Source organism: Phyllostomus discolor, chromosome 5 (genome assembly GCF_004126475.2).
Source record: "Phyllostomus discolor isolate MPI-MPIP mPhyDis1 chromosome 5, mPhyDis1.pri.v3, whole genome shotgun sequence".
In the NCBI taxonomy this organism is placed as follows: Eukaryota; Metazoa; Chordata; class Mammalia; order Chiroptera; family Phyllostomidae; genus Phyllostomus; species Phyllostomus discolor.
Window position 1 is genome coordinate 35,429,433 of NC_040907.2, and position 27,450 is coordinate 35,456,882.

General features: G+C 39.4%; 1 protein-coding gene across 1 annotated transcript in view; it reads right to left on the reverse strand.

Moving 5' to 3' along the window:
• LOC118500619 (FAS-associated factor 1-like) overlaps nt 1-27,450 on the reverse strand; it is a 65,852-nt gene that overhangs the window by 22,162 nt on the left and 16,240 nt on the right. Inside the window, exon 3 of the mRNA XM_036026066.1 lies at nt 22,115-22,330. Within this exon, the coding sequence (XP_035881959.1) occupies nt 22,115-22,330 (216 nt within the window). The remainder of the gene's footprint in view (nt 1-22,114; nt 22,331-27,450) is intronic.

Genomic DNA, 27,450 nt, shown 5'->3' on the forward strand with positions numbered 1-27,450 from the left:
ACAAGGGTTAATACCTACCTTAACTAGTTCAAATTTCCACTAGAATTGGTTTTGTGAGGGCAAGAACTTTTTCTAGCCTATTCACTACTGTACCCCCAATATCTCAAGCATAAGAACATCTCAAATAATATTTGTTAGATTAATGCAGTGATTTTCAACCAGTGTACCATAAGAACTTTTAAAACATGCAATGCTTATTTAGTCAGGGACACTGACCTATTTTCTCTTAGATTGTCAGGTAAAAAAATAATAGCCAACACAACAATAGCCATTTGGTGTGAATGAATAATACTTATACCTATTTTTTCAGATGAGCCAAAAAATGTATTTTTTGGTGTTTTGCAGAATTTTAGTGATTAATTTATCTGTGCCATGAGATAAAAAAGGTAGAAAATCGCATATGAATGCATGGTAAGTCCAGTTATTTTTTTCAATTCCTATTTCATTTCCCTCCATGCCTGACTTCACATCCTAAATTCCATCACAGCAAACTGTGTGCAATTCCCCAGACCCATACTGGCTTATATTCTTGTTTTTGTTCATATTTCTGCTCAATAAATATTCCTGTAAACATAACTGTAGTGTAATATCAAACCAGGAAAATGACATCGGTATGATATTGTCAACCAGACTATAGGCCTTACTTACATTTCATCAGTGTTTATGTGTATTCATTGAGTGTGTATCTGTGAATATTTATGTGCAATTTTACCTCCTGAAGATTTGCGTAACCACCACCACCACCACTATCAAGATGCAGAATAAAACTCTAAGATTTAGAATCACGCCCACCCCCTACAACAATGCTCTTTATTCCTGGTGACCACTAATTTGTTTTCCATCTTTATAATTCTGTCAATTCAAGAGTGTTATATATATGTAATCATACAGAGTGTAACCTTTTGAGATTGCCTTTTTTCATTCAGCATAATGCCCTTGAGATCCATCCAAGCTGTTTCATGTATTAAGAGTTCATTCCTTTTTATTGCTGCACAGTATTTCACTGTTCCTTTGTAAAAATGTTCAAACCCTGTTTCTTCTGTGAAGCTTTACTGACCTGCAAGCAGAACTAGACTCTCTACCACTCCCTAAGTTTCCATTATAGGCAGCATCAACAACCACAGCATTTTTGGTTTTTGAATACCTTTATTTGTTTGCTTGCCTATAAGGCTTCGCTCACATCTTTGTACCTTTAGTGCCTAGCAAGTACCTGGTAACTAGGTATGTATTATATTCAGGCATGAGTTTTTGTATCATTGGCCATGAGTTCAATGTTAATGAATCAACATTCTATATTAAATAAGGGATCTTTAAACAGAAACATACATAAAACAAGGCTACGTACTAATTGGTTGATGAAAATTTTAACTAGAGGCGCACAGGAACTTAAACCTATGTTAGCCCTAGAAGCAATGTTGGAGTACACTAATTCAGTGTTTGTGGCAACTTTATACAACATAACTACTGTGAAAAATGAGAACTCACTGTACTTTTCAGCTCTAAAACCAATATGTTGCTACACACAACCTACAGAATAAAACAAGAATATAGCAATTTCTCGACCCTTAATGCTCACAACCCCAGTAATGCTCACAACAACCCTATGTATTGCTACTTTCATTTTACCAAGAGATTAAATAATCTAAGATCACGCAACAGAGAGCTGATCCATAATTCAAAGCCAGGTCCATTTGAATCCCCGGTTTGTGTGCTCTTGTTTCAGGCTGCAGTGCCTCTGAGTGTGCTGAAAAGAACAGGTAGTGTTAAATAAATCATCCTTACAGTGTTGATTTATACTTGCTGATAAAACAAGCAAGGAAAAATAAATACCAACAACTTTCCCTTTATTTTAAGTGGCCAGGTTGAGAAAGTATTCTCCCTCTGTAAGGAAAAGCAGCTACAACCTCAAAGACAATTGCAGGCGCTCTGTGCAAACCATTGCAGACTTTGGGCAAATTTACATAGAAGATGCTGGCACCCTAGAAACTCAGAGATGGTCATATCCAGGGATTGTGTTTCCCTCAAGTTCCCTGAAAATCTTTGAAAATACAGGGTTAACTGGTGCTTATGAGTATTTTTCTCAGGCAACATTTACCATTTGTTATAGTCCTAAGTTCTGTTATGAGTGAAGGTAAGAAGCAAAGTCAAATGCTTAGAAGTTTCCCAGTTTACAGAGTTCTACTTACATATCTAGTAGTAAATCCCAGAAGTGAATTTGATATGTGAATACCTTAAAAAATAAAATTATATTATGTACAGCAGACTCAACATAGCAGGCCTAACAGATATTCTGTTGAAAAGCTTGCTTACAAGGTTGGCTCCTGGCTGGCACTTGGGAACTTGGGTTTTGGGAGGGGGAGAGGAGGGCAGTTTCCACCATTTGCAGAACTGGTAAGAGGGGCTCACTAAACCTAAACTGTTCGTGCAAACAACAAACTTTGTGCAAACAACTGCTTTTCTTCTGGGACTGTGGAATTTTGGTATGTGCCAGGCAAAGGGTACCTACATGATCAACCTCCAATACAAAACTTGGGTACCGAGTCCCTGATAATCAGCTTTCTTACTTGGCACTATTTCACATGCATTGTCTCAAATCATTACTGGGGGAATTAAGCTCATTCTGTATGATTCTACTGGGAGAGGACTCTTGGAAGCTTGTGTCTGGTTTCCCCTGGACTTCATCCCATGTGCTTTTTCTCTGTGCTGATTTTGTGTTGTATCCTTTTGCTGTAATAGATCATATCTGTGTGTATTACCATATGCTGAGTCCTCTAAGTTTTGCTAAGGAATCACCAAAACTTGGAGTGGTCTTGGGAACCCACCCCCACATAGTTGGTGTCAGAAGTTGGACTGAAAAGAACAAGCTGATCTGACGCATCAAAATACGGTGAAAATATTGTTCAAAGAAAGAACCTCTGGTGTCTCCATGGATACAGAGTCATTCACCCATGGTATGAAACAGCAGCTGGGCTGCTGCCTGTTGTGAGAGGTAGAAGTTACCTATGGAGTTCTAAAATGATATATCCAGTTCCAGGACAGCTGGCTTGCCGGCTCCTCTGACTGCTTTGGTTGTACTGGCTGACGTCAGGGGGGAAAGGTGCAGCCTTGTAATGCCTTTGGTTTTTGTTCTTTCAGGTAACAAGACCAAAGATCCTAAAATTCCCAAAGGTGAGCTTTGGATGGGCAAAAAATGTTAAAGCTGGTTGGCACTGTTCTCACCACCCAGTCAGAGAAAAATAAAGTTAAATCAGTCCCAGAGCTGGAACATAATTTTAGATAAACCCGAGGGACGAAAAGGGAGAGAAATGTTTCAGCCATTTCTTCAGCTTAACCGTTGTCACCTCTGCTTCAGTGGCCAAGTACTGCTGCTCCCACTGCCCTTGTATTTCAGCAGCAACTTCAATATTAACCCCGTAAGTGTTACATTTACTACTAAGTGTCTCAGCAAATTAGAAATGAGAAAAAAAGGAGAGATTTTAAAAATAATGATTTTATGTTTTGTGGTTGTTATATCTGGATATATAGTAAAAACTGATATAAAACTTTATATGCTTCTTATTTCATAAATGCTAGAGGAATCATCCCAAGCAAGGAAAGCCTTAAAAAAAAAGCACTAGAACATAATTTCTTTGCTTTTTGCATCTGATGAATGGGTTAGAATTTAAACTTTATGAATACTGGAAGTAGAACAAGTCTCCAGAACTAATGATTTCTCCTTACTGGAGCCTCTGGAAAAAGGAGGACAACATGGAAAAGCAAGGCCATGTCTGGCCATACACCTTGGAAATTTTAAAAAGCAGTTTTTAGTTTGTTAATGAGCTCTAATAAAATCAGATGTCTGCTCTTTAGAGGCTCATGATTTTCCAGTGTGACACATATTTCTGAGTACATAAATTTGAACAAGACCAAAAGACTTAAGAAACCCTTGCTTGCACTTGAATTTGGAACAGAGCTGTCTGGCCCTGCAGCATCTTGGCTTTGCTGCTGCTGAAGCAACGTTGTTGGCTTCTTTTGAAATCCTAACTCCACAGATCCTAATGGTCTGACCTGACTCTAAACTAAAGCCTGATATTGTCAGCTGTAAGCTGTTTCAGCATCAGAATGTGCTGTGCTGAACTGAAAGCAAGCACAGGATCATTAACAGGACTTTGACTCTGGGACAACTGTAGATTTAGGCCACCTCTCTGTGGGGCCTAAAACTGTGAAAACATCATGGATGCAGTCTGTACCATTTGGGTCACATAAAAATGTCCACAGGAAAGAATTTGTTTTTTGGATGGACCATGTGAACTCCAGCTGCTAACTGGCTTGTATTTGATACAGAAACTGACCAAATTCTTAACTTAGGATTCCCGCCAAAAGCCATGTCAGGGGAGGGCACACCACAGGTAGCGTGACCCCGTGCCCATTCCTTAGAGGTGGACTCTTGCCTTCCTCTAGGGGCTGTTTCATTGTTGTTGACTTGTGTTCGACTTCCTAGATTAGCTGCAGTTTGCAACAATGGACCAATGAATTGCTTGACTATTTCTCTCACCTTTCTCCTGGTACGCACACCTCAGAGAGACGGTTGAACTGTTAAATACTGCTGTTCTCAAAAAGGGATGATCTTTCCTAGGCTGTTCACTGGATAAATGAACAGGATGAAAGGGGTGGGAGGTTATGAAAACTAATTTTGAAAAATTTTTTATAATTCAGAATTTTGTCCTAACCAATTCCTAAAAATGATGTGTCTCTGTTCAAGTTGTATAAAACTAACTTTTCATAAAAATATTTTGAGTCTTTTACAAATACAGTCCTTCCAGAAGAAAGGTCTAGATGAGAGTAAGTAGGGAATAATGAAAAAAAAACAACAACAGTAAAATTATGATTGTTAAATAGGATACTCCAATTTTGTAACAAAGAAGAAAAACAATACAAAAAACCAAAATTCTGGCACCTGGAGAGGTGTAAGGATTAAAGACCTTTTCTTATCAAAACTGTTCCTGGAAACTTTCACTTCTTCCTGATGGAAAACTCCCCACGCTGCCTTGCCAAGCTGCTGTGAATGCCCTGAATTCAAACTGACTGCTGAGTCTACATCCCGCTTGACAGTGATGACTACAAGACAGACCCGGCTCCTACACTTCCACACAGAACACCTCCAGAGGCCGTCTGTACCAGGAGCTGAATGGACTAGTGTCATGGACAAACAGAAACAGACTGACTGCCTCAGGTAGTCCCTCTGAAGCCAAGGGCCGAACTGGGTTACTTGAACGGACTGAGAACCCGGGGTTGGAGGCGCCACAGTGAGCCTGACTGTGTGTCCTGCTGGGGGTGCTCTAACAATTGGAAACTCTGTTTCCAGGGGTACCACCTGTGCCCTCTGGAACTGCATTTCTTGTATGTCTCCTGACATTGTGACACTGACTCAGCCCTGGAAGTCATTCAGGTCAGCTTCAGTATAGCTGGAATTGTGCTGTCCTTGAATTGATGCCTGGGCCAGGTTATAAAAAAAGGGCTAATACAGAAACTTAAGGAGGAAGTCACCTGGCTTTCTAAGATAGACCTTAATGGTAATGGGATTTGTTGTAATTGTCTAAATCCAGGATCCCTACAAAGTATACCTGACATCAATACTGCAGGTGTTGTAGGGTCCCACTGAATATCATTTTATTTTGTAAAGATGTCTTGGTCAAGAACAAGGGGTGTGAAATGGCAATGGACATGGCCTCAAGGTCCAGGAACACCACTGGGTGGAGGGGGTGGCAGAGAACTGGAGGGAGGAGTTATCCTGGCCTGTCCCTAGTCAAGGGGCAGCTGCTGCTTGGGCCCCGCCTACCATCCTCCTGGCGGGATACTGCCCAGCGGAGCTAGACTGCCTGAGTCTACAGAGAGAATGTAGAGAAATGGGTTTATGTGTACAATTTCTTGATTTTTAAATGTTGCCTCTAGTTTTTCAAAATGCCATATAGACATTGAATCTAGTATGCCACTGGCTGTGAGACATTTTGATATTTAATAAACTACTAGTAAAGGGAAAAAAGCAACAGGAGGGATCTTGTGCAGAAAAGAGTTAACAAAGCAGGCCTCATTGCTACTCTTTAAAAGGCTTGCTTGCAAGGTTGGCCTTTGGCTGGTGTCTGGGAACTTGGTTTTGGGGAGGGTTCCCACTATTCCCAAAACTGATAAAGAGTGGCTTACTAAGCCTGACCTGTTTGTACAAAGTTTATGCTGAACATCTGCCTTCCTTGAGGGATTCTGGAATTTTGGTATATGCCAAGGCAAAGGCTACCTACTTCTGTGATCAGCCCCTAATAGAATCCCTGGGCACTGAGTCCCCAATAGGCTTCCTTGCTTGGCAACTCTTCACATGTCATCACCGCTGGGGGAATGAAGCTCACCCTGTGTGATTCTACTGGGAGGGAACTCTGGACAGTTTGTGCCTCGTTTCCCCTGGACTTTGCCCCATGTGCCTCTTCTCTATGCTGATTTTGCTTTGTAACATTCTGCTGTAGTAAATCATGGCCGTGAGTATAACTATCTGCTCAAGCCTGTGAGTCCTACTAGAGAAACATCAAACCTGGAGGGGGTCTTCAGGACCCCTTGCCACATTATATAAAAAAGTTTTCTGTTCAGGATAAAAAGTATAGGCTTCAGAGGTTCAAATCTATATCTTAGAATTTATATAAAAAGTAAATGGGAGAATACTTTCTGAAATGTCTGGCACAGAGCAGGACATTAATAATTAATTACCCTATGTGGCTGAAAACTGAAAAGGCTGTAAGAACTGAAGAACTGTTCACCAAAACAGCCACAAAAACTTCAAAGAAAACTTTTGTATCAGAGATCCACATACTTATGGAAGGCTGAGACCCAACTCATCTGGAAACTAAGCAGAAAATTATACCATGCTTTATAGAAACAATAACATGGAAGGAAGAGAGAATGTGCTTCCTTAAAGGAAAGTATGACCGAAAGTGAGATGGTGTGGTTTCATCCTATACCTGGTACCCTGCCCAGGGGCATGTCCAGTTGGTGAGCTGTTATTCCTTCTCTGTACAAGGTCTACATATCTTAAAGTATCATGTGTCCTGAAGTACCCACCATGTGTCAAGTGCTTGCCCTCAAATCATCTCACTTAATTCTTTTAACTACCTCATATATGGCTCATACATGGCTATTGTTATCTGCCTTTTACAGGTGAAGGAACCAGTGTAGAGAGGTTATGTAACTCAACCAAGGTCCACCTGGTAACTGATTCCTTGCATATATTATCACGCTGTCTCCCTGTCATGACTACCAATCCTCTGAACACATTTTTCTTGCCCTAGGAGCACTGCAGTGAATAGTGGACTTCCTTCCAAGGAAGGGTCTATTATAACACACATGACAAAGGGCAGGTCATATTAAGAATGAGGAATGTGTCTAAACTTATTTTTTGTTAAAGGCTAGAGACAGGTCAAATACAATGACTCGCTGGAGAAGGATCAAAGAAACTCAGCATTACTAACTCAAATGGCATGGCCCTCTGCCATTTACTAAGTGTTTTCATGATCACTTTTGATCTTATCACAATATATCTGTGAGGACACGTGACACGATCCTCACTCGAAAGATGAAATAACCGAAATACAGAATAGAGAAGGAAGGAACTTGGTGTAACTCAACAAACAGATGGAAGTGCCAGTGTCAGAACAAAGATCTTTCTGACTCCAAGCATATACGGAACAAGAGAAGCTCTGGAACCATTTATCCAAACACTTAGTCCAGGTGTTAGCAGAGCACAGAAACATTTCTGTAATCTTGCCTTTCTTGGCTGCATTTTTATCAATCTCATTGTACGTACTGCAATATCCCCGGACTATTCTTCTGGCTTTAGGTTTTCCCCATGTCTGTTCACCTTTCTAGGCTGCCAGTGAGAGATAACAGAAAAAGTCAACACCCTTATAATTTCTACTTTTTGCTATTTAATCTTGGCCAAAACACTTAACTTACAGTTTTAGTGTCTGTATCTGTAAAATGATTTGCTTGGTATAACAGATTTTGGGCATGGCTTAGAAATCTGCTTCTTTGTGCCTTTAATTTTTTCAGCTACAAGGCAAGGACAATACCAATCTCATGGGGTTATTACAAGGATTTAATTAGATGAAACCTGTTAAGTGCAGAGCGTAGCTGACTGACACACTGTGGGAATACAATAAATGGTAGACAGTATTATTATTACTTTACAGGTTGTTGGCTTCATTCATTCAGTAGACATTTACTGTGCTTTGTTTAAGTTCCAGATACCGTTCTACATGACAAGTAACACAGCAGAGAACACGTAAAGTTCCTGCCTTCGAAAATCTTTCATTACAGCAGGTAGTAGACAATAAATAACTACATATCTGTTATGTCAGACGGTGATAAGTTCAGTGGAGAAAAAGAAAGCAGGGTAAGTGGCATAGGAGTTGCTGATCTGTCAGGCTGGGGAAGGTGGGGGCAGAGAGGAGGGAAGGTAGACGGGTACTCTATATGAGTTGGTCAGAAAAGGCCCCGGTGAAGAGGCACTATCTGAGCAGAGACCTGAAGGAAGTAAGGGTATGAGCAATATAGGTATCTAGAGGAAGAATGTTTAAGGGCAAGGCCTGGAAACAGGAAAATGTTTTGTGGCATTTCAAAAACAGCAAGGAACAGCAGGCTGACTGGATAAGGCCGAGTGGAGTCCAAGAAATGCTGGGAAGACACATCTGGGAGCATCTTTTGAAAACTCTGAACTAGATGGGAAGCCATTTCAGGGTTTTGAGGAAAAAAAGTGATATAATCTGCCTTATATTTTAAAAAATCACTGTGGCTGGTTTTTAGAAAAAGAGACTGGGGCTGGAGGGAAGCTGCATGGAGGCAGAGGGGCCAATTAGAACACTATTACAACAATTTAGACAAGCGATTATAGTGGCTTGGACTATGGTTTAGTTGTCCCGGCTGCTGGAGAATGTTCTGTCTTTACCAGCTCACCAAATATCTTATCAGTCTTAGTGTTGTAGAGGCAGTGAAAAGTAGATTCTGGAAATATTTTGAAGGTAAAATCTACAGAATTTGTGTGAGTTGGATAGAGAAATGAGAGAAAGAGGATTACAAGGTTTTCTGATCTGAACAAAAAAAAATGAGGTTGCCCTTTAATGAGATGAGGAAGACTATTAGGGGAGCAGGTTCGAAGAAGGGCAGGGATCAGTGGTTTGGCTTTAACTATGTTTAATTTGAAATGCCAATTAGACATAAAATGGAGATGAGGAGTGGGCAGTTGTACATATAAATGCCTGCAGTTAAGGAGAGAGCTTGGGCTAGAGACACACACTTTGGAGTTGTAACTGTATGCATGGCATTTAACACCAGAAGGCTGAGTGAGATCACGAAGATAACAAGGAGAGAAACAGATAAGGGGACTGGCAATTACTAAGCACCCGTGATGTGCCAGGTAATGTGAGTCTGTAAATTACGGAGTATTTTCATTTTGATGACAATGACCATGTCATTCCCTTGCTCAACAGACTTTACATGGAACAAAGCCGAGTTTTCTTGCCTGGTTTTACACAACCCTCCTTCAGCTTTTTCTCAGAACTTTACTATATAAACCTCATATTTCAACCAATGTGATCTACACTCCACCAGGTAGCTATGTCTTGAATATTCTAACATTAGCTTCTTTCCTCAAGCTGTCTGGCTGCTGGTAACTGTGCTGTCTTTATCAGCCCACCAAAAATCCTATCTCAAAGTTGTGTTCACTTGCTTTCTCCTACTTACAAAGTTTTTCTTGGGTACCCAGGCCAGCAGGGATCTTTGCCAACTCTGATATCTATTGCCCTTTTTGTCTGACTACTTTTCGGACCCATGAACTGCACTATGAGGATTATTTGTGTAAGAGTCCAGGGTTGTCTCAAAGGCAAGGACCAACCCTTATTTCTTAGCACTTGGTACAGTGCCTGGCAAAATTAAAGACTGTTGGGAAAACAAAGTGTGAAATGCAACTAAAGTGTACATTTTACCTACATTTGGCTGTGATCTAGGAATAGAAATTACAAAGACAATATGAAGAAATTAGAGATAATAACATCTTTCCAAATGTATAAAACTGAGCTTCATTCTCACATTGCAAACATTTTTCTAGACGATAAACTACCTAATTTATTTATTCCTTCTTTGGTTCAAGAGACATAATTGCATAGGGAATAAGAGCACAGACTCTAGAGTCACACACTTAGGTTTGTATCTGGTTCTGATATTCACTGTGACATTGGGCAAGTTCCTTAACCTCTTTTGTGCCTGAGATCCCCCATCTCTGTGAAGATAGTGTGGATATTTGCCTTTGGAATAGTCTTTAGGATTAAATGAGATACAGGGGACTTTGAGTACACTTCCTAATTTGAGCCATGCTGTAGTTCTGGGAGAAGAATTTATTGTTTCTGTTTTATAGAGAAAAAACTGAGATTCAGTGAGGAGTGAGCCTTGTTCAAGGCTGCACAGCTAATAAATGTTCTTCTGATTCTCAGCCCAATGTTCCTTCCTCTATACACAATGCTTTCCCTTTATTCCAGCTCAATTATTCCAGCGATAAAGTAGAGACCCTTTTACTATGACTCTTCTGACTGATTGTGTCAGGCATTGTTAAGGAATAAGATGTTTCATTTAATTACTTAAAATCAATTAAACCTTACAACTTGGTAACTACTATATTTCTTAAACAAAATGAATAACCTGAAGAAATATGAACCATCCTTGCTAGAATTTTTTCCCTTTAGACTGCTGTTACGCCAGATTAGTGTTTTCTATATAGAACTATTAAAAATGCAGCAATGTCACTCTTAAAACTTTTGCTATAAACCTTATGTAAATAGTTTACCAATTGACTTCAACCTATAAACTCTAGTGTCCTGTGGTTAAAATCTCCAGGAGCATTTTTCGTTACATCACTTTTGAAAATAAAGCAATTGAAAGGTCCAGGCTGTAGCTCCGTGTGGTCATTTCCTGTATGTATGCTCTCAAGAAAGTAATTTCACCTCAGGCCCTCATGCTCCCCATCTGCTGAATGGCACTAATGCCACCTGTCCTGCTACCTCGGAAAGCCAAAAGAAGAGGAATGAAATGACTCTGTGAATGCATTTTGCATCTGAGTAAGATATCATGGTTTCGTTCAGTCATGAAGTATTTTGTGGCTTAATGGTGGGATGCATGTGGTGAGCGAAATAATGGGAGGGGGTGAAAAGAACTGAGCATGAAAAGGAGATAGTGTGAGACTATAAAGGATTTTGTGTGCTTTGGTAAGGAGTTTTAACTTTTTCCTGTAGGCCATTAGAACCACTGGAAGCTTTTAAGTAGGAGAGAGATGACATACCATCAAACCTATGTTTCAGAGAAATAACCAGAGAGATGATGGGGATGGTGGGTGGGAGGTGGGGTAGGTGACGGGAGTCAGGAAAATGAATTAGGAAGCCATAGTCAACCTGGGCTACGAAGACCTGGACAGTGATATGCAGGGAAGGAGAGAAAAAGAACAGATCTCAGAAAAGTTTAGAGGCAGAACTGATATTGTGATCAACTAGGTATTAATTGCACTATACTCTACAATCATAGTTCTTACTCTCCAAATCTTGATCACTTAGGAACAGGAAAATCTAAAATAATTAGATACAGTGATACAACACATCTGATGAGAACTGGAGCAAGCTCAGCAGTAGTAATTGTAACATGTATTTCACTGATTCGATGCTTCACCTTGCTTTATCTTGAAAGCATAGTTTTTTACGGTATAAATAGGTATGTGAACCTTGAGACAGAAGGCACTTACTAAGACAGGCTCCTGCTGACTCACTAGGCTCAAATTAAAAAACAGAACAAAACAGAGACTAGCAGCCATTTCTACACAGGGCCTCTCACACAAACCTCACTGCAGGGAGAAGCCTGCACTGCATTGCCAGCCTGCACTGTCTTCCGGACATCTGAGCCAGCCCCTATAGGGGAGTTCCTGAAATCCTACTTCAACCAACAGAACTGAGGCTTTCCCCATTCAATCAGAGCTGTGCAGTTCTGACCAACTAGAGTGCCTCCATTCTGACCAGTCAGGATAGTGCCTTTCGGACTAATCAAACTTTGAGGATTCGGAGTCCTTATCTGCATGAAGACAGGCCAATCAGGGACCAGGGGTAGGGACTTCTGTCTGTAAAAGTCAACTCCCCTCTGGCTCTGGGAATGCACTTTCCCTTTCCATGGAAGACTGAAGAATGAAGACAATGTTTTCCTGGTTGAACTGAAACACTGAAGATGTCTTGCCGGAACAGAGCAGGCCAGAACAGACAGGCAGAAAGTGAAGCAGACCAAAGCAGAGCAGAAGAGAGCAGATCAGTGTACCTGGAGAGGGGTCTGGCCTCAGGGCTGCCTCAGAGCCTTGCTGTTTTAGCAGCTGTACTGTATCACAGTTGAGCTGCTCTACAGCAGTACTGTTTTCCCGTGCTCTATCACAATTGAGCTGTTTTTCACCGAATAACGTTTCCTTCTTCACCGCACTCTAAATTGGGGATTCCTGTTGGCATTGAATTAGTGCCAATGGCCATCAGATGACAGGTAGTTCAATGGCATTAAAGCTTTTCCTCCTGGTTCTGTTCTGTTTTGTTTTTTGAAATCAAACTCGGTCTAATAAATATTGAAAATCAATCCTACTGCAATATTAGAGGCATTAGCACATGAAAGTCATTTAAGTACAGAATGTTTTTAAATATTGGTGCTTAGAGCCACAATTTATTGCATTTACTAGGTGGTCTCTAATGTTGATTTTCTAGTTTTATTATCCTATGGCTCTAGTTTTTAAGTGGAACTCTATAATCTATTAACAGATTTTTAAAAGGAGCCAACAATCTTAGAAAAGCAATGGCCATAGGAAAACTTGGGTTTTTCGTGTCAGCCCTGCTATTATAACTGCCCATGTGACTTAAGGAAAATGCTAATCTTACCGTGCTTTGACTCTGCTGCCTGAAAAGTGACTGTATGGTCCTTGCTATCTCTGAGATCCTTTCGAATAGGAGATACTATGATTCCAATCGATACATTCTTAAATCTGGATTAGAGCATTTGGATATTTTTAACCATAAAAATGTCTACCATTGCTGTAGAGAAAGAATTCACTGCTGTCATGCTTGCTTTATCTGTAAGCCTTTCCCCTCATCTCTGCCTCTCTGCACTTAGAATAATTATAGCAGAAATTACTTATTATGTGGTTGGTACATAGTAGTTTACATTCACTTATTTAATACTTACCACAGTTCTCTGAACTAGATATTATTATTTCCTTTTCAAAGGCAGAGAACTGAAAGTTTAACAGACCGAAGTGAGTTGTCCAATGTCATACAGCAGGTATATGACAGCATGGGGCTCAGACACAGGTCTTAACTAAGACTGAAACTTTTACTTGTAACTGTGCTTCTGTGTTTCCACTCACCCAGCATCTCTCTCTGCAAGGCTCAGGTCAAATTCATTTCCTTTATAATGCCTTCCCTTATCATTACAGGCTGAAATCACCTGTACTTCTGTGGGTACAAATTTGTTTTTGTTTTGTTTTCTTAAGATTTTATTTATTTTTAGAGAAAGTGCAAAGGAGAAAGAGAGGCAGAGAAACATCAACGTGTGAAAGAAACATCGATGGGTTGCCTCTTGGCTTGCAACCTAGCCATGTACCCTGACTAGGAATCAAATCAGCAACCCTTTGGTTCGCAGGCTGGTGCTCAATCCACTGAGCCACACCAGCCAGGGCTGTGGGTACAAATCAGTAATGCACTTGCTTTTGATGTGTGTTTTCCCTAAAATGTGAATTCTTCAAGGTTAGTAACAATTTCTTTTATTTCGTCTGGCATGGAGGCTGGCAGATTGGTTACTGAGCAAATGTCTTGCTATATAAGAGAACAAATACACGAATGAAATGTATATTAAACTACTTATATATGACAAATGGCATCCTTGTATTATCAATAAAGTCAGACATCATCCAACAGTAGCTTCTGGATACAGGCTATAAGTTCTACAAGGGTAAGAACCATGTCACTATTTTCCAGCACTATGTTCCCTGTATTGAGCTTAGTGGTAAGTGTAATAAAAGTAGATGGGTGACAGAGGAAGTAATCTGTATACCTTAATTTGTAAGGCTTTCCCCTCACTTCATTTAAACAAACCTTTATTGAGGGCCTACGGTGTGAAAAACCCTGCTAGAAGCTAATTTATACTCATTCTCCTCTTCCTTTAAACACTAGAGGGGGAAAGAAAACATTTATGAGTTATACTTATGGAAAAAAAAAACCCTGGAAAGCTGGGGAAAAATATAAGTACATTTAGTTTTTTGTTTTAGAATACACATAAAATGGGGACTTCTGGTCAAGATGGAGGCATAAGTAGTCACACTTTGCCTCCTCACACAACTACAGAGAGAATTATAACTAAACCTCAAAACAAATACCACCCAGAAATGTAAGAAAATCGAACTGCATGTAAGTCTGACAACCATGGATTTAAGGAAGCCACATTCATTCAGATGGGTAGGAGGGGTGGAGATGTGGAGACTGGCGGAGATGAGAGATGTGGTGTGGTACAGACAGGCAGCAGCACCAATGGAATGGGTGTCCCACATTCATGTGGGGTGGATAAAAATCAGGAGGGATACCTTGGGAGCAAGCAATCCTAGCCCCAGGTGAGACCACACAGCCCAGGGTTCCAGTGCCAGGAAGATAAATCCCTATAACTTCTGGTTGTAAAAACCAGTAGAGGTTGGGATGGTGGGAAAAACTTATGGATTTTCAGAAGAATTTTCTTAAAGGGCCTGCATGATCTCAGAACATATGCAAACCCACCTACTCTGGGATTCAGTACCAGGGCAACAGTTGGAAGGGTGCCAGTTACATATGGGGAGTGGGTGAAGTGACTAGAAACCAGGCGAGTGCGCTGCAAACCACCAGATGTCAAGCAGTGGCACTGTCTCCTCTCCAAACCCTCTCCCCATACAGAGCCACAAAGCAGTGAAGTGGGTTGCCCCACCCTGGTGATTACCTAAGACTCTGCCCCACACAATTTACAGGTGCCTTTTTTATAACAGGCCACGCTACTAAGACAGGGAGTCAAAGCAGCTCTACCTAATACACAGAAACAAACAAAGGGAGGCTGCCAAATTGAGGAGACAAAGAAAAATGGCCTAAATGAAAGAACAGATCAAAACCTCAGAAAAAGAACGGAATGAAACAGAGATAGCCAACCATCAGAGGCAGAGTTCAAAATACTAGTTATCAGGATGCTCCAAGAACTCATTGAGTATGATGAAAATATAAAGGAAGAAATGAAGGTTACACTAAGTGAAATGAATAAAAATCTACAGGAAACCAATAGCAAAGGGAAGGAAGCCAGGATTCAAATCAACGATTTGGAACATAGGAAAGAAAGAAACATTCAACCTGAACAGAAAGAAGAAAAAAATAAAAAAAAGTGAGGATGGTATAAGAAGAATCTGGGGCATCTCCAAATGTGCCAACATCTGAATCACAGGAATGCCAGAATGACAAGAGGAAGAGCAAGAAACTGAAAATTTGTTTGAAAAAATAGAAAAAATAATGAAAGAAAACTTCCCTAATTTGGTGAAGGAAATAAATATACAAGTCCAGGAAGCTCAGAGTCACAAACAAGATGGATGCAAAGAGGCCCACTCCAAGACACATCATAATTAAAATACCAAAGGTTGAAGATAAAGAGACTCTCAAAAGTAGCAAGAGAAAAGTAGAGAGTTACCTACAATGGAGTGCCCATAAGACTGTCAGCTGATTTCTCAAAAGGAACTTTGCAGGCAAGAAGGGACTGGCAAGAAGTACTCAAAGTGGTGAAAAGCAAGGACCTACCTACAACCTAGATTACTCTTATCCAGCAAAGCTTTCATTTAGAATGGAAGGGCAGATAAAGTGCTTCCCAGACAAGGTGAAGCTAAAGTAGTTCATCATCACCAAGCCATTATTACATGAAATGTTACAGAGACTTATTTAAGAAAAAGAAGATAAAAACTATGAACATTAAAATGGCAACAAATTCACGACGATCAAAAACTGAATCTAAAAAAACAAACTAAGCAAACAACTACAACAGGAATAGAATCATAGACAGATCATTTGAAGGGTTATCAGCTGGGAGGAAAAAGAGGGAAAGAGTGGGGGAAAAGGTACAGGGATTAAGAAACAGAATTGGTAGGTACAAAATAGACAAGAGGATGTTAAGAACAGTATAGGAAATAGGTCCTGGCTGGTGTGGTTCAGTGGATTGAGCACTGGCCTGCTAACCAAAGGGTCACCAGTTCAATCCCCAGTCAGGGCACATGCCTAGGTTGTAGGACAGGTCCCCAGTTGGGGGTGCTTGAGAGGCAACCATGCATTGATGTTTCTCTCCCTCTCTTTCTCTAAAAATAAATAAGTAAAATATTTTTTAAAAAAGAATAAGGTTATAAGAAAAAAAGGAGTAGTGTAGGAAATGGAGAAGCCAAAGAACTCATATGCATGACCCATGACATGGACTTAGTTGGGGGGTGATTGCTGGAAGGGAGGGGGGTACTGGGCAGAGTGAGGCAAATAGGGAAAAATTGGGACAATTATAATAGCATAATCAATAAAATATATTTAAAATAAAGAATATACATAAAATGTCTGATACTGTATTTCTGAATGCATGTTTTTCTATTTGGGGGGTTCACATCTATAGATCTGGAGGAAGAAATGTTTTCAGGGTAAGAACAGGCGCTATGTAATTACATAAGTGACAAGGCACACAGGCCACCCGTCCTGAAGCTAACCTGCCATTACCATCCTTCTTTCCAATGCACTTTACATTTTATAAATAGAAAGGCGTCACTTTTCAGTTGTAGGGGGAGCTTCTTTGAGTGACATGGATATGAACAGATGAAAATAATAAACAAACCAAAGGAGGCAGGTAGGGAAAGAATTGTGGGATAGAGAAATGAGGAGGCAAGAGTGGAAACAGAGGATAAAAAGAGTGATACAGAATTGGAAAGAAGAAGGGAGGGGTGGGAAAAGGAGGAGGAGAGAGAAGAAAGAAGGTTGGGAGATACTGACAACCTCACACTGAGTGGTACTGGGCCACTGTAGGTCTAGAGGGGAACTGGGGTGCTGACAGGGGCCCCTTACCCTGGGTAAGTAGTAGTGGGGGTTTGGTGTCATTCCCCAGCTTTAGGACTCAACTACTTCACTACCAAATACCTTGTAATGTCCAAATAAAGCAAATAGGCCACAGATGTTTACGTGGCTCTAACACATCCAAGACGGAGAGCTTAATGACGAAAGCTCTGAAGTGAATACTACCAGAGTATTGTGAATCTTCTCTTGGTAACTGTTATTAGCAAAATGGAGAACAAAATAACGAAAACAAGCAAATAAATCAATGTTCCCAGCATCCTGACAATCAGCTTTTTTAGGGAAGGCCTGTGTCTGCTGCTAGTCTAGCCAATCCACAGTGCTCAGTTCAATGGTATACCCACCAGACACTCAGTAAATAGCTGGGCAGCTGGAAAATCTTAACATGAAGTATTGTTTTGGTTGGGGGGAGGGTAGGGGCACAGAAGAACGTTTAACGGGTCCTTTGGTGAGAAACCTGTCTCTGCTTTGTGGAGAAAAGGCTGAAGACACAATAAGACTCCTAGAGTTAAGTCTTATGTTATTTGTTATTAAAGTGGTGAGGTCTTAAGATGTGCTTTTTAACAGTCTTTAGTTTGGCTGTAATTTAAGATGACTTTTACAAATTAGATCCTAATCCTTGCAGACACAGATGGCTGTTACAGAATAGCCTTGTGAAAACACTAGTCATTTGACTTGAAAAAGCATTCAGAGAAGGATGAAGGACCATTAACTCTCATCCCACCCCTGGCTCGAGGAGGTCTAATGAGTTCTGGGTGGGCTTTCTGAGTTTAGGTTTGGGTCTGGAATCTGGGCGGGTCTAGGGCATCTGTTCTTATTTGGAACAACCTATCTAATTCACTCTGGAATCAGAGATTTAGGATCAGACCTGAGGTCAATAACATTCAACAACAGTAACTGAATGTTTATGGGTGAGGCACCATCCTGGGTCAGGGGGAACAGACACAAACATGATATGGACAGGTTCTGTAAATAATTATACAATAGGACAAGTGCTCTGAGAGAGGAATGTACAAACTGCAATGGGTACATAGGTGAAGACCTTGGGAGATGCAGAGGGATTCCCAGAGAGGATGAGATTTGAGCTGTACATTAAAAGATGGGTTCCAACAGGTCAGGAAAAGCAGGAAGAACGGATATTCAAGGAAGAGAGAACAGAATATAAAAAAGCATAGGCATGAGAGTCTCTTGTGTCTTTAGTGAATAGTGAGCAATCTCCTATCACCTGGTAATGGAAATAAGTAATAAGAGGCAGGGTTTAAGGTAAAAAATGTAGGTATGAACCAGATTGTGAAGTTTTTGAAAACATTCTAAGGTGTCTTTACTTATCCTAGGGCAGCAGAGAGCAACTAAAGTTTTTAAACAAGAATGAGGATGATCAGAATGAGATTTTGGAAAAACCAATATGTAGCAGATAATCTCAGGTTGACCAAAGATCATAAAATGAATGTGTGATGGATACTGGGAGGCTCGTGATTTCTCCTATAGGAACAAAAACTTTGGTTAGACTTTTCTCTGGGCAACCGGGCCAAACTTAATCTAAAATGCCCTTGGGATGGGGATGGAGATAGAAATGGGGTCAGGTGTGAAAGGGACATTGGGAGATGAAACTGTTAACCAGACTTCATAGTGTTCTTTAGCAGTATAAAACAAAGCATGCATAATTGAGATCTAAATCAAGAGTAAATTTTCTCTAAGACTAAGTGACTGATCCTCCATTTAGGGCTAATCCATACCGACACTTTATATAGTCTGCACTGAAGAGGCTGAACTCTTGGCCAGTAAAGTTCAAGGCAAGCAGGCCCAAGAAGCTTCTTCTTCCCAAGAACCCTCTGTCTTTCACTTCAGTTCCCCTACTTGCAACAGTCCACATTTTTAACCTGTCATTAACACTGGTCATAAAACCCACATCCTCTTAAGAGATTCCTCCTCCTACCCCATCCCCAAGAGTAGGTTTAAAAATTAATTTTTAAGAAAAGAAAGTTTAATTTCAAAAGCCAGGAAGGTCCTTAGACTCCATCTCTTCTAGTTCTTCCATTTTACAGATGAGGCCCAGAAGGGGAGTGAAAGTAACCAAGGACTGGCATCTTAAAGTTCTTGTCACACACACAAAACTTTAGTAACAATGTATGGTGACTGATGTCAGCTAGACTTACTGTGGTGTTCATTTTGCAAATACACAAATGTCAAATCCTTACGTTGCATACCTGACACTAATAAATATAAAGTCGTATGTCAATTGTACCTCGACTGAAAAACAAAACAAAACAAGGGTTGGGAAGGACTAATTTAGCTTCTAAGTTTTGTAAATTCTTCACGGTGAGACGTTCATCATAGAACACAGGCTGATCTTGAACCCCTTAATAGTGGCTCTTCTCTAACCTTCACACATTTAGAGTTCAACTACAGTGATAGAATTTAAGGTACTGGGACATGTGGTTCACACAGCATGTGTACCTGTGTTCCCTGTGCACATTTGTACATTGTATAGCACATGAACAAAGAGGAAGATTTTGGAGCAGTAGGTGAGCTAGTGAGAGACAGGCCAACGCTAGCACCCGGGGTCCACTCTAGTCTTCTGGATTTAGACACAAGTGATAGTAGGATCCTGATCCTGCCCAGGGTTGTGGCTGAGTGGGGGAGGTAAACTTGTCACTGGTTTCTGTCTCTATCCTGCAAATCTCACAGCCAATGTGAAGGACTAAGACGAATGTTAACTAAATTCTTGTTTTATTTGTGTGTTAAAGAAAGTCCAGGTTACTAAACTTTGTACTACTCAGTCATAATAACATCACAGAATATTAAGATTTACTATGTATTTTAATGGTAAGCTAGTCCAAGCCCCACCCCATATAAAGTAGGAACACCAAGAATGAGTCCTTCTCCAATATATATCCATTATTGCTGAAAAGGGATCATTCTCTAGTGTTAGAATATCTCCAATGATAGAAAAATCACTACCTTACAACACAAGATATTCCCCTCTTAGAAAATATTATACTTTTTTACAGGATACTTTCTTATCTCCTGTAACTTTCAACTGACTGGTCCCACTTCTGTCACTGGAGCCTCAAAGTCAGATCCCGTTTTTCATGGCAGGCCTTCAATTAGTGAAGACAACAATCACATCTCCTGTGGCCTTTCCTTCTCTAGAGGAAATGTTCCTCTAATGATACAATTTCCAGTTCCCTCACCTTCCTGTCAGCCCTGCTCTAAACATGCTTCTGTTTCTTCACACTTCAAGCATGGAGTCTAAGGACTCTTTCAGGGGTAGTTTACTTTAATAGAGTGCTGAATAGGACCATCAAGTTATCCTCTTGCTGGACTTTTAAGATTGTACCTCTAAAAATATAGCTAGCTTTTTCTTGGCACATAAAACACATTATTAATGTATATGAGGTCTGTCCGGAAAAAGTCAAGCCATCATTAATACAATGAGAACTGTTTGCTATATCAATAGAACCTGGCAGCCAAGGAGAATGTACTGGAATGCACATGCGTGAACAATGATGACCTCACTGTACTAGTGAGTGGGGGCAGTAGATGCTGTTAAGTAAGCATGTGTACTGTGTGGCCGGCACATTCAAAATGATTGAGTGAGGAGAACAATGAATCTGCATCAAATTTTGCATTAAGCTTCAACGTTCCTCCCCAGAAACTATTTGGATGATTCAGACAGCTTTTGGGGATGATGTAATGAATGATTGGCAGCTTCATCATGACAATGCACCCACTCACACATTACATCTCGTGCAGAGTTTTTTCTGCAAAACATTGAATCACCCAGGTGACTCAGCTCCCACTACAGCCCAGATTTGGTGCCCTAAGACTTCTGGCTTTTCCCAAACTAAAATCACCTTTGAAAGGGAAAAGATTTCAGACTGTCGATGAAATTCAGGAAAATACGATGGGGCAGCTAATGGTGGGCAACTGGGAGAACTGTGTGAGGTCCCAAGGTGCCTACTTTGAAGGGGACAGAGTTGTCCTTGTCCTATGTACAATGTTTCTTTTATCTTACATCTTCTTCAATAAATGTCTCTATTTTTCATATTAAATGGCTGGGTACCTTCTGGACAGACCTTGTATTCAGCTTAATTAAACCATAATCTCTATAAAGCATGGTCTTTCCATCCCAAACTTGAGCAATTGATTTTCTAAACCCAACATAGTAATCTATCTCTCTATAGGTCTATAATATTTCCCTAGGTTCATTTTTGTCTATTGTTTTAGTATTTTAGTATTTTCTTGAATCTTACTTTCCATGACCCAAAAATCTGATACTGTCTTCATTTAAGTTGCTAATAAGCACAGTTGAATAATAAAGGATTAAATATAAAACCTCTTGGTCTCCTCTAAGGAGAGGGCAGTCTCTTAGTCAACACTTTCTGGACACCACCACCATTTAATCAGCAATGAACCCATCTGTTTGTTTATCTCTCTACTTTGCCTCAGAATACTATGAGAGACTATTAAATCTCTTGCTGAAATGCAGATTTGAAGTGAATATAGGTTGTGATTCCTGCCTCCCCATGCTAATAACAAAATACTCTTGGTTTAACATGACTTGTTCTTAGTAAACCTACAATCATTGACCTTGATCTAATTGTTAAGGTGTTTAAACACACAATTTTCAGATCTATTCTGAGGTATACAGAGATGATACCTTGGGAAAACCTGTATGATGCTGGAACAGAGGAAATAGCTGGGAAAAAAGAAAGACCTAGTACTTAAATGCTAGCATGGGCTACTGGGCATATATCTGCTGGCCTGGAGAGCCACACTTTCCCCAGAGAAAGATGATGCACAGGACAGTGAAGAACTGATAAGTGTGTGGTCTTGTAGCAGGCTGTACCATGGGACTTTCCTTAGACTGCTTTGTCTAACCCTAATCATGGGATACCTCCCACCTGGACACACTTCCCAAGACAGGCACAGGAACTTACGTCTCTCCGAGGAAAGGTGCTCAGTAACTTGAACTCATCCCATGGAAATCCTTTGGAAGCTACAAAATCAAAGACAATCTGGAGCTTATTGCTGGCCAGGAAACGCCGCTCCAGGAACTCTCCACTGGGGGTCCGGATCCGCAATTTGCTAACAGGCTCAGCATCTTCTTCTTTTGGCTCTGGAGGCAGGGCTTGCTCTAAGGAGAGCCGAATGGCCTGAGGAGAGCAAAAACCAGGCGTTAAACTATGTGATGGAAGAAACTGCGGGGAGAGGAGGAGAGAGAGACTAAAAAAAGCTGCTGCTTTCTTGAAACTCATTAAAAAGTTGTTGTTGATTTATTAACCAAGCCTAAAGTTTGAACAATAGAAATGTGTTTTTCATTTACTGAATATTATCCAAGCAATTTTTGCCCCTTTTCATCCCATGGCACACATAAACTACTAAAATTCTGCGGGACACCAAAAATGTATTTTTTGCCAATCTGACAAGTATGTATAACTTTGATTGATTTAAAAAACAGTAATTACCTACCCTTTTTGCTCCAAAGTGATTTAAAAAAAATCAGGTGCAATCAGACACAATCTCATTATATAATGTGACCAGTAAGATGCAACTCATACAACCTATGCATTTATGGTTCAAGTCAGGGTGTTCCCACTGAACAGGTATCATTGTGTGTTGCCTGTTGTCATTTTTTTATGTGACAATCTAAGGGAAAAGAGGACAGTGCCCCTGACTAAATAGTCAGGTTTTGCATGTTTTAAAACTTCTTGCAGCGCGCCAGTTGAAAATTGCTGTATTAGGCCCAAATGACAATTAAAATAAATCTCACCTTGATGACACACATAATATTAAGTTGACTGGTAACTCCATAGGAAAAACAGGTAATTTATTTATTTTTTAAACTGACAGACTTGGGTATTTGTGATTGAGAAAGAGCTATGAAATACCGAGTTGCTTCATTTTTATAATACAAAATAAGAGGATACAAAGTTTTAGGATACAAAATACTATGAGGCATTTATAAAACACACACATATACCAACTATTTATATTTAAAAAAACATACATTTCCCAAGGAGAAATAATTTAAGAGTTTGTAGATACTGGATAATGTACTAAAATGGAATACAAAGATTTTGTTTGGGGTGATAAAAAATTTTAGAAACAGATATGGTGAGAATATTTCCTGAATATGTGCATATGTATAAAGAGTAATTATTTATTTAAAAAATTCATTAATGGCAAGAATAGGTGTATGCCCCAAGTTGCTAAGAAGCTAATTCAACCACCAGTCAGGACCAACATTCTTAGAAAAAAAGCAGGAATCTGGCCATTAGCAAAAATCCTTTATCAGATTCCACTGTTGGATGTTTCATAATATTAAGTGGCATTCAATGTGGAAGAATAATATGAACTGAGGATGGGATGAAAAATATTTTATACAGTTGAATTAACTTTCCATTAGTAGAATATGATTGAATTTTTCTTTTCTTTTTATTGAATTTACTGGGGTGACACTGGTTAACAAAATTATACAGGTTACAGGTGCACAATTCTACAATACATCATCTGTTCACTGTATTATTTGTTCACCACCCTAAGTCAAGTCTCCATCCATTACCATTTACCCGCCCAACCCTCTCCTCAACCTCCCTCCATCCCTCTCTCTCCTGGGCAATCAGCACACTGTTGTCTCTGTCCATGAGTTTCCTTCTCTTTCTTTTTTTGCTCAATCCCTCCAGCAGCCCCCTCGTGCAGCTCCCCCATCCCTGTGCCCCCTGACAGCTCTCAGCCTGCTCTCAATTATAAATCATATAATACTTGTCTTTCTCTGACTGGTTTATTTCACTTAGCATAATGTTCTCCAGGCCCATCCATGCTGTTGCAAAGGATAAGATTTCTTTTTTTATGGCTGAGTAGCATTCCATCGTATAAATGTGCCATAGCCTTTTTATCTGCTCATCTACTGGTAGACACTTGGGCTGCTTCCAAAGCCTTTTTATATTTTTGACTTCTGACTTATGTAAATTTTTATTTACATAATAAATATGTTTAAAAATGTGTTTCAAATATCAACAGAAAAACAAAGTTTGCTAAGACACTAGTATAGATAAGAAATTAATTTGTGTCATTCAGGAGAATTTGATTCTAATACTACAGTGTATGTTCAAAAAAACCTTAAGAATTTCTGCAGTCTGTAAAGAAAGCTATATTCCTCCTGGCGGCACTGGATAATATAATATCACCTACCTTACAGGGGAAAAGATGGAAATTATATATACAATATAAAGTCCCCGATGTGGCGTCTGATATACAAGAAGCTTCAGTTAATGGTTGTTTGGGATTGTGCTAGTGAAATAGTCCCATACTCTCATTTTTTATGTGGGGAAGCTGATACTCAGAAATGGAGACATAAGAAATATAGTTCAAAAATTAGAAGAATGGGAAGTTAAACTATTTATTTTTGCTTTTTTGGACAGCATGAGCAGTGGTTCATTTAATATTGATGTCCTGGGTCAGCAATGAGTATCAGCTGGATATTTCCAAGTATTAAACCATTTCAGTAATGCTATCAGATATTAAAAACCCCAAAAATACATGGTGCTGTGTATATCGTAATTAAATTCCACTGTATTATGTCTTTATAGCATGACATATGCTGTACTGTAGTTATTTGTTAAAAGTCTGGGTTTCCCACTAGCCTGCAGGCTACGTTCAGGTGTAGGAATGTGTCTTACTTCTTATTCCAAGTGCAGTGCGTGACATGAAATAGACGTTTAATACATAATTGATAAGGGATAGAATAAACTAAGATGTTAACTGAAATAATGCATGTGAGAGTGCTTAGTATGTCTGTAAACACACAGAAGGTGTGCAACAAAAGCTAAAATAATCTGAATCTCATGGGCTCTTCTTCTAGTAACCAAGAACTGATCATCCTGAGTTTCCTTTCTTTAAGGTCTAATTCACTCCAGCACCAACTGTTCAGATTAATTTTCTACATGTGTCCCTAAGAAGCTAACTGTGAGTTGCTTGTAGGGGTTAACTACCTCTGTGGATTAGAGTTATATACATTTGCTAAACTGTTAAACGGGATCATTTGACTATTTCTAACACTGGTGGTTCTTTAAAACCATATTTTTGAGATTAAAAAACATTACTGATTATAAAAGTGATAAAATTCATTGAAAAAGATTAAATAAGAACATTAAAATTAATTTCTAGATTCACTATTAAGAGATAGCTGCTGCCATTACTTGAATGTTTATACTCATTAATTTTTTAAACCATTTTAAGTGTATAATTTAGTGGTGTTGAGTATACTCACAATGTTGTGTTACCATCACCACTATTTCTAAACCTTTTTTATCACTCCAAACAGATGATACTCTCCATTAATTTTTCATACATGTTTATACACATTTAAACTTTCTAACCAAATTTTAATCAGTAGAGCTTTATCTTTTGTTCAAAATGATATATTTTAAATGATATATTTAAATGATATATTTTGTCATTGTTTTAAAGTTTTTATTGAACTATAGTATTCATATGAAAAAGTGTACAACTTGACAACATTTTTTTAAGGGAATATACCTATATAACTAGCACCCTGAGCAAGTATCTCAGAAGTCCTTCTGCCCCTTCCTGAGGATTACCTTTCTCAAAGTTGAATCATGCCCTGGCTGGTGTAGCTTAGTGGATTGAGCACAGGCCCATGAGCCAAAGCATTGCCAGTTTGATTCCCAGTCAGGGCACATGCCTGGGTTGCAGGCCATATGCCCAGTATGGGGTGTGCTAGAGGCAGCCATACATTGATGTTTCACTCCCTCTTTCTCTCTCCCTTCCCCATCTCTCTAAAAATAAATAAATAAAATCTTTAAAAAATTTAAATCACTACCTTGACTGTTAACACTGCAGTTTAAAAAACTTTAATCTTTAAATTATATGTAATATACAATTAGGAAATAGGCTTTGGGTATGACACAGGTTCAAATCCTGGCCATTAGGCATATGACAGACAGTTTTTAAGAACTTCAGTTACTTCACATAAGAAATGAGGCCAATAACATCTTTCTCATGAAGGCTCTTATATAAAATGCAGTGATGTTTGGAAAATACTTAGCATGTACCGACACATGGTCAGCGCTCAGTGAGTGCTGGCATCAAACCTCACACTGTCCCACTGTGCTCAACAGACAACGGTCGTTTTGGTGTTGTCATCATTCCCTTTGCACCTACTTTAAATCAGTACTTAATGTGATATTTCCTGGTTTCTCCTCCTGTTCTCCCTTTAATCCACCTGTCTGCTTGCTTTCTGTTTTGACATTTCCCTGCACAGTATAACAACAGATGCTATATTATTGTCTGAACTCAACTAATTATCCTACAGAAGAATAAACAACAGTAGCTCATTATTCCATTCACTGTGCAGACAATGTCTACTCCTCAATGCAGCCAGTTGCCAGGGCTTTTCCCCAGGACGAGACAGACCTCAGACATCCCACACCACTGGTGTTCGATGTGGGAAACAATGAAGAGATGTTAGGTAGTAAGTCGGCAATCTTGGGATCTAAATACACAAGTTTTACTGGCAAAAAAAGAACAAAACTATATCAGTAGCTCAGTTTGAAATATACTGGCAGAAAGCAAAGGCCTTGTATAAGTAAACACTGTTGAAAAACAATGATATGAAGGACATCTATACTGGAATAGAAGCCTTAGTAAACACCACTGTTAAACTTCAGTTTGGTTTGCTCAACAAATACAGTTTTTAATCTGCATTGTAGTTTTGCAACAAAACAAGAAAACCTGGTATAAATTGGATATATGAACTGATCTTGGAGTCTCTGTTTTACTAAAACTTGAATATTTAGAGTATTTAAATCAAAGGAATAAGAAATGGGGACTTAAAAATTAGTGAAATACAGACACAGAAAAGACTGTTTCTACACAATTACCTTTTTTAAACAGGAAAGATACACTTACACAAATCTTTTATAATAAGAATGAAAGACCACCTTAATTTGCACACATGTGCATACATGAATACATGCACACAGGATCTTGTATGCTTCTATGAGTAACCATCAAATAGCAGTTTATAGATGGTTGAAGCAGAGTGTGAAATAGGCTAAAGCTAATATTCATTAATTCCACAAATTCTCACTGAGCTCCTCCTATGTGTGAGGCATTGTTCTAGATAATGGGAAAATAGTAGTGAACAATATAGATTTAGAAAAATTCTGCTTACGTGGAGGCTGTATTTTAGTAGAATGGGAGAAAGATAACAAATACATGCAGAGGAAATTATGTGCGTGTTACATGGTGA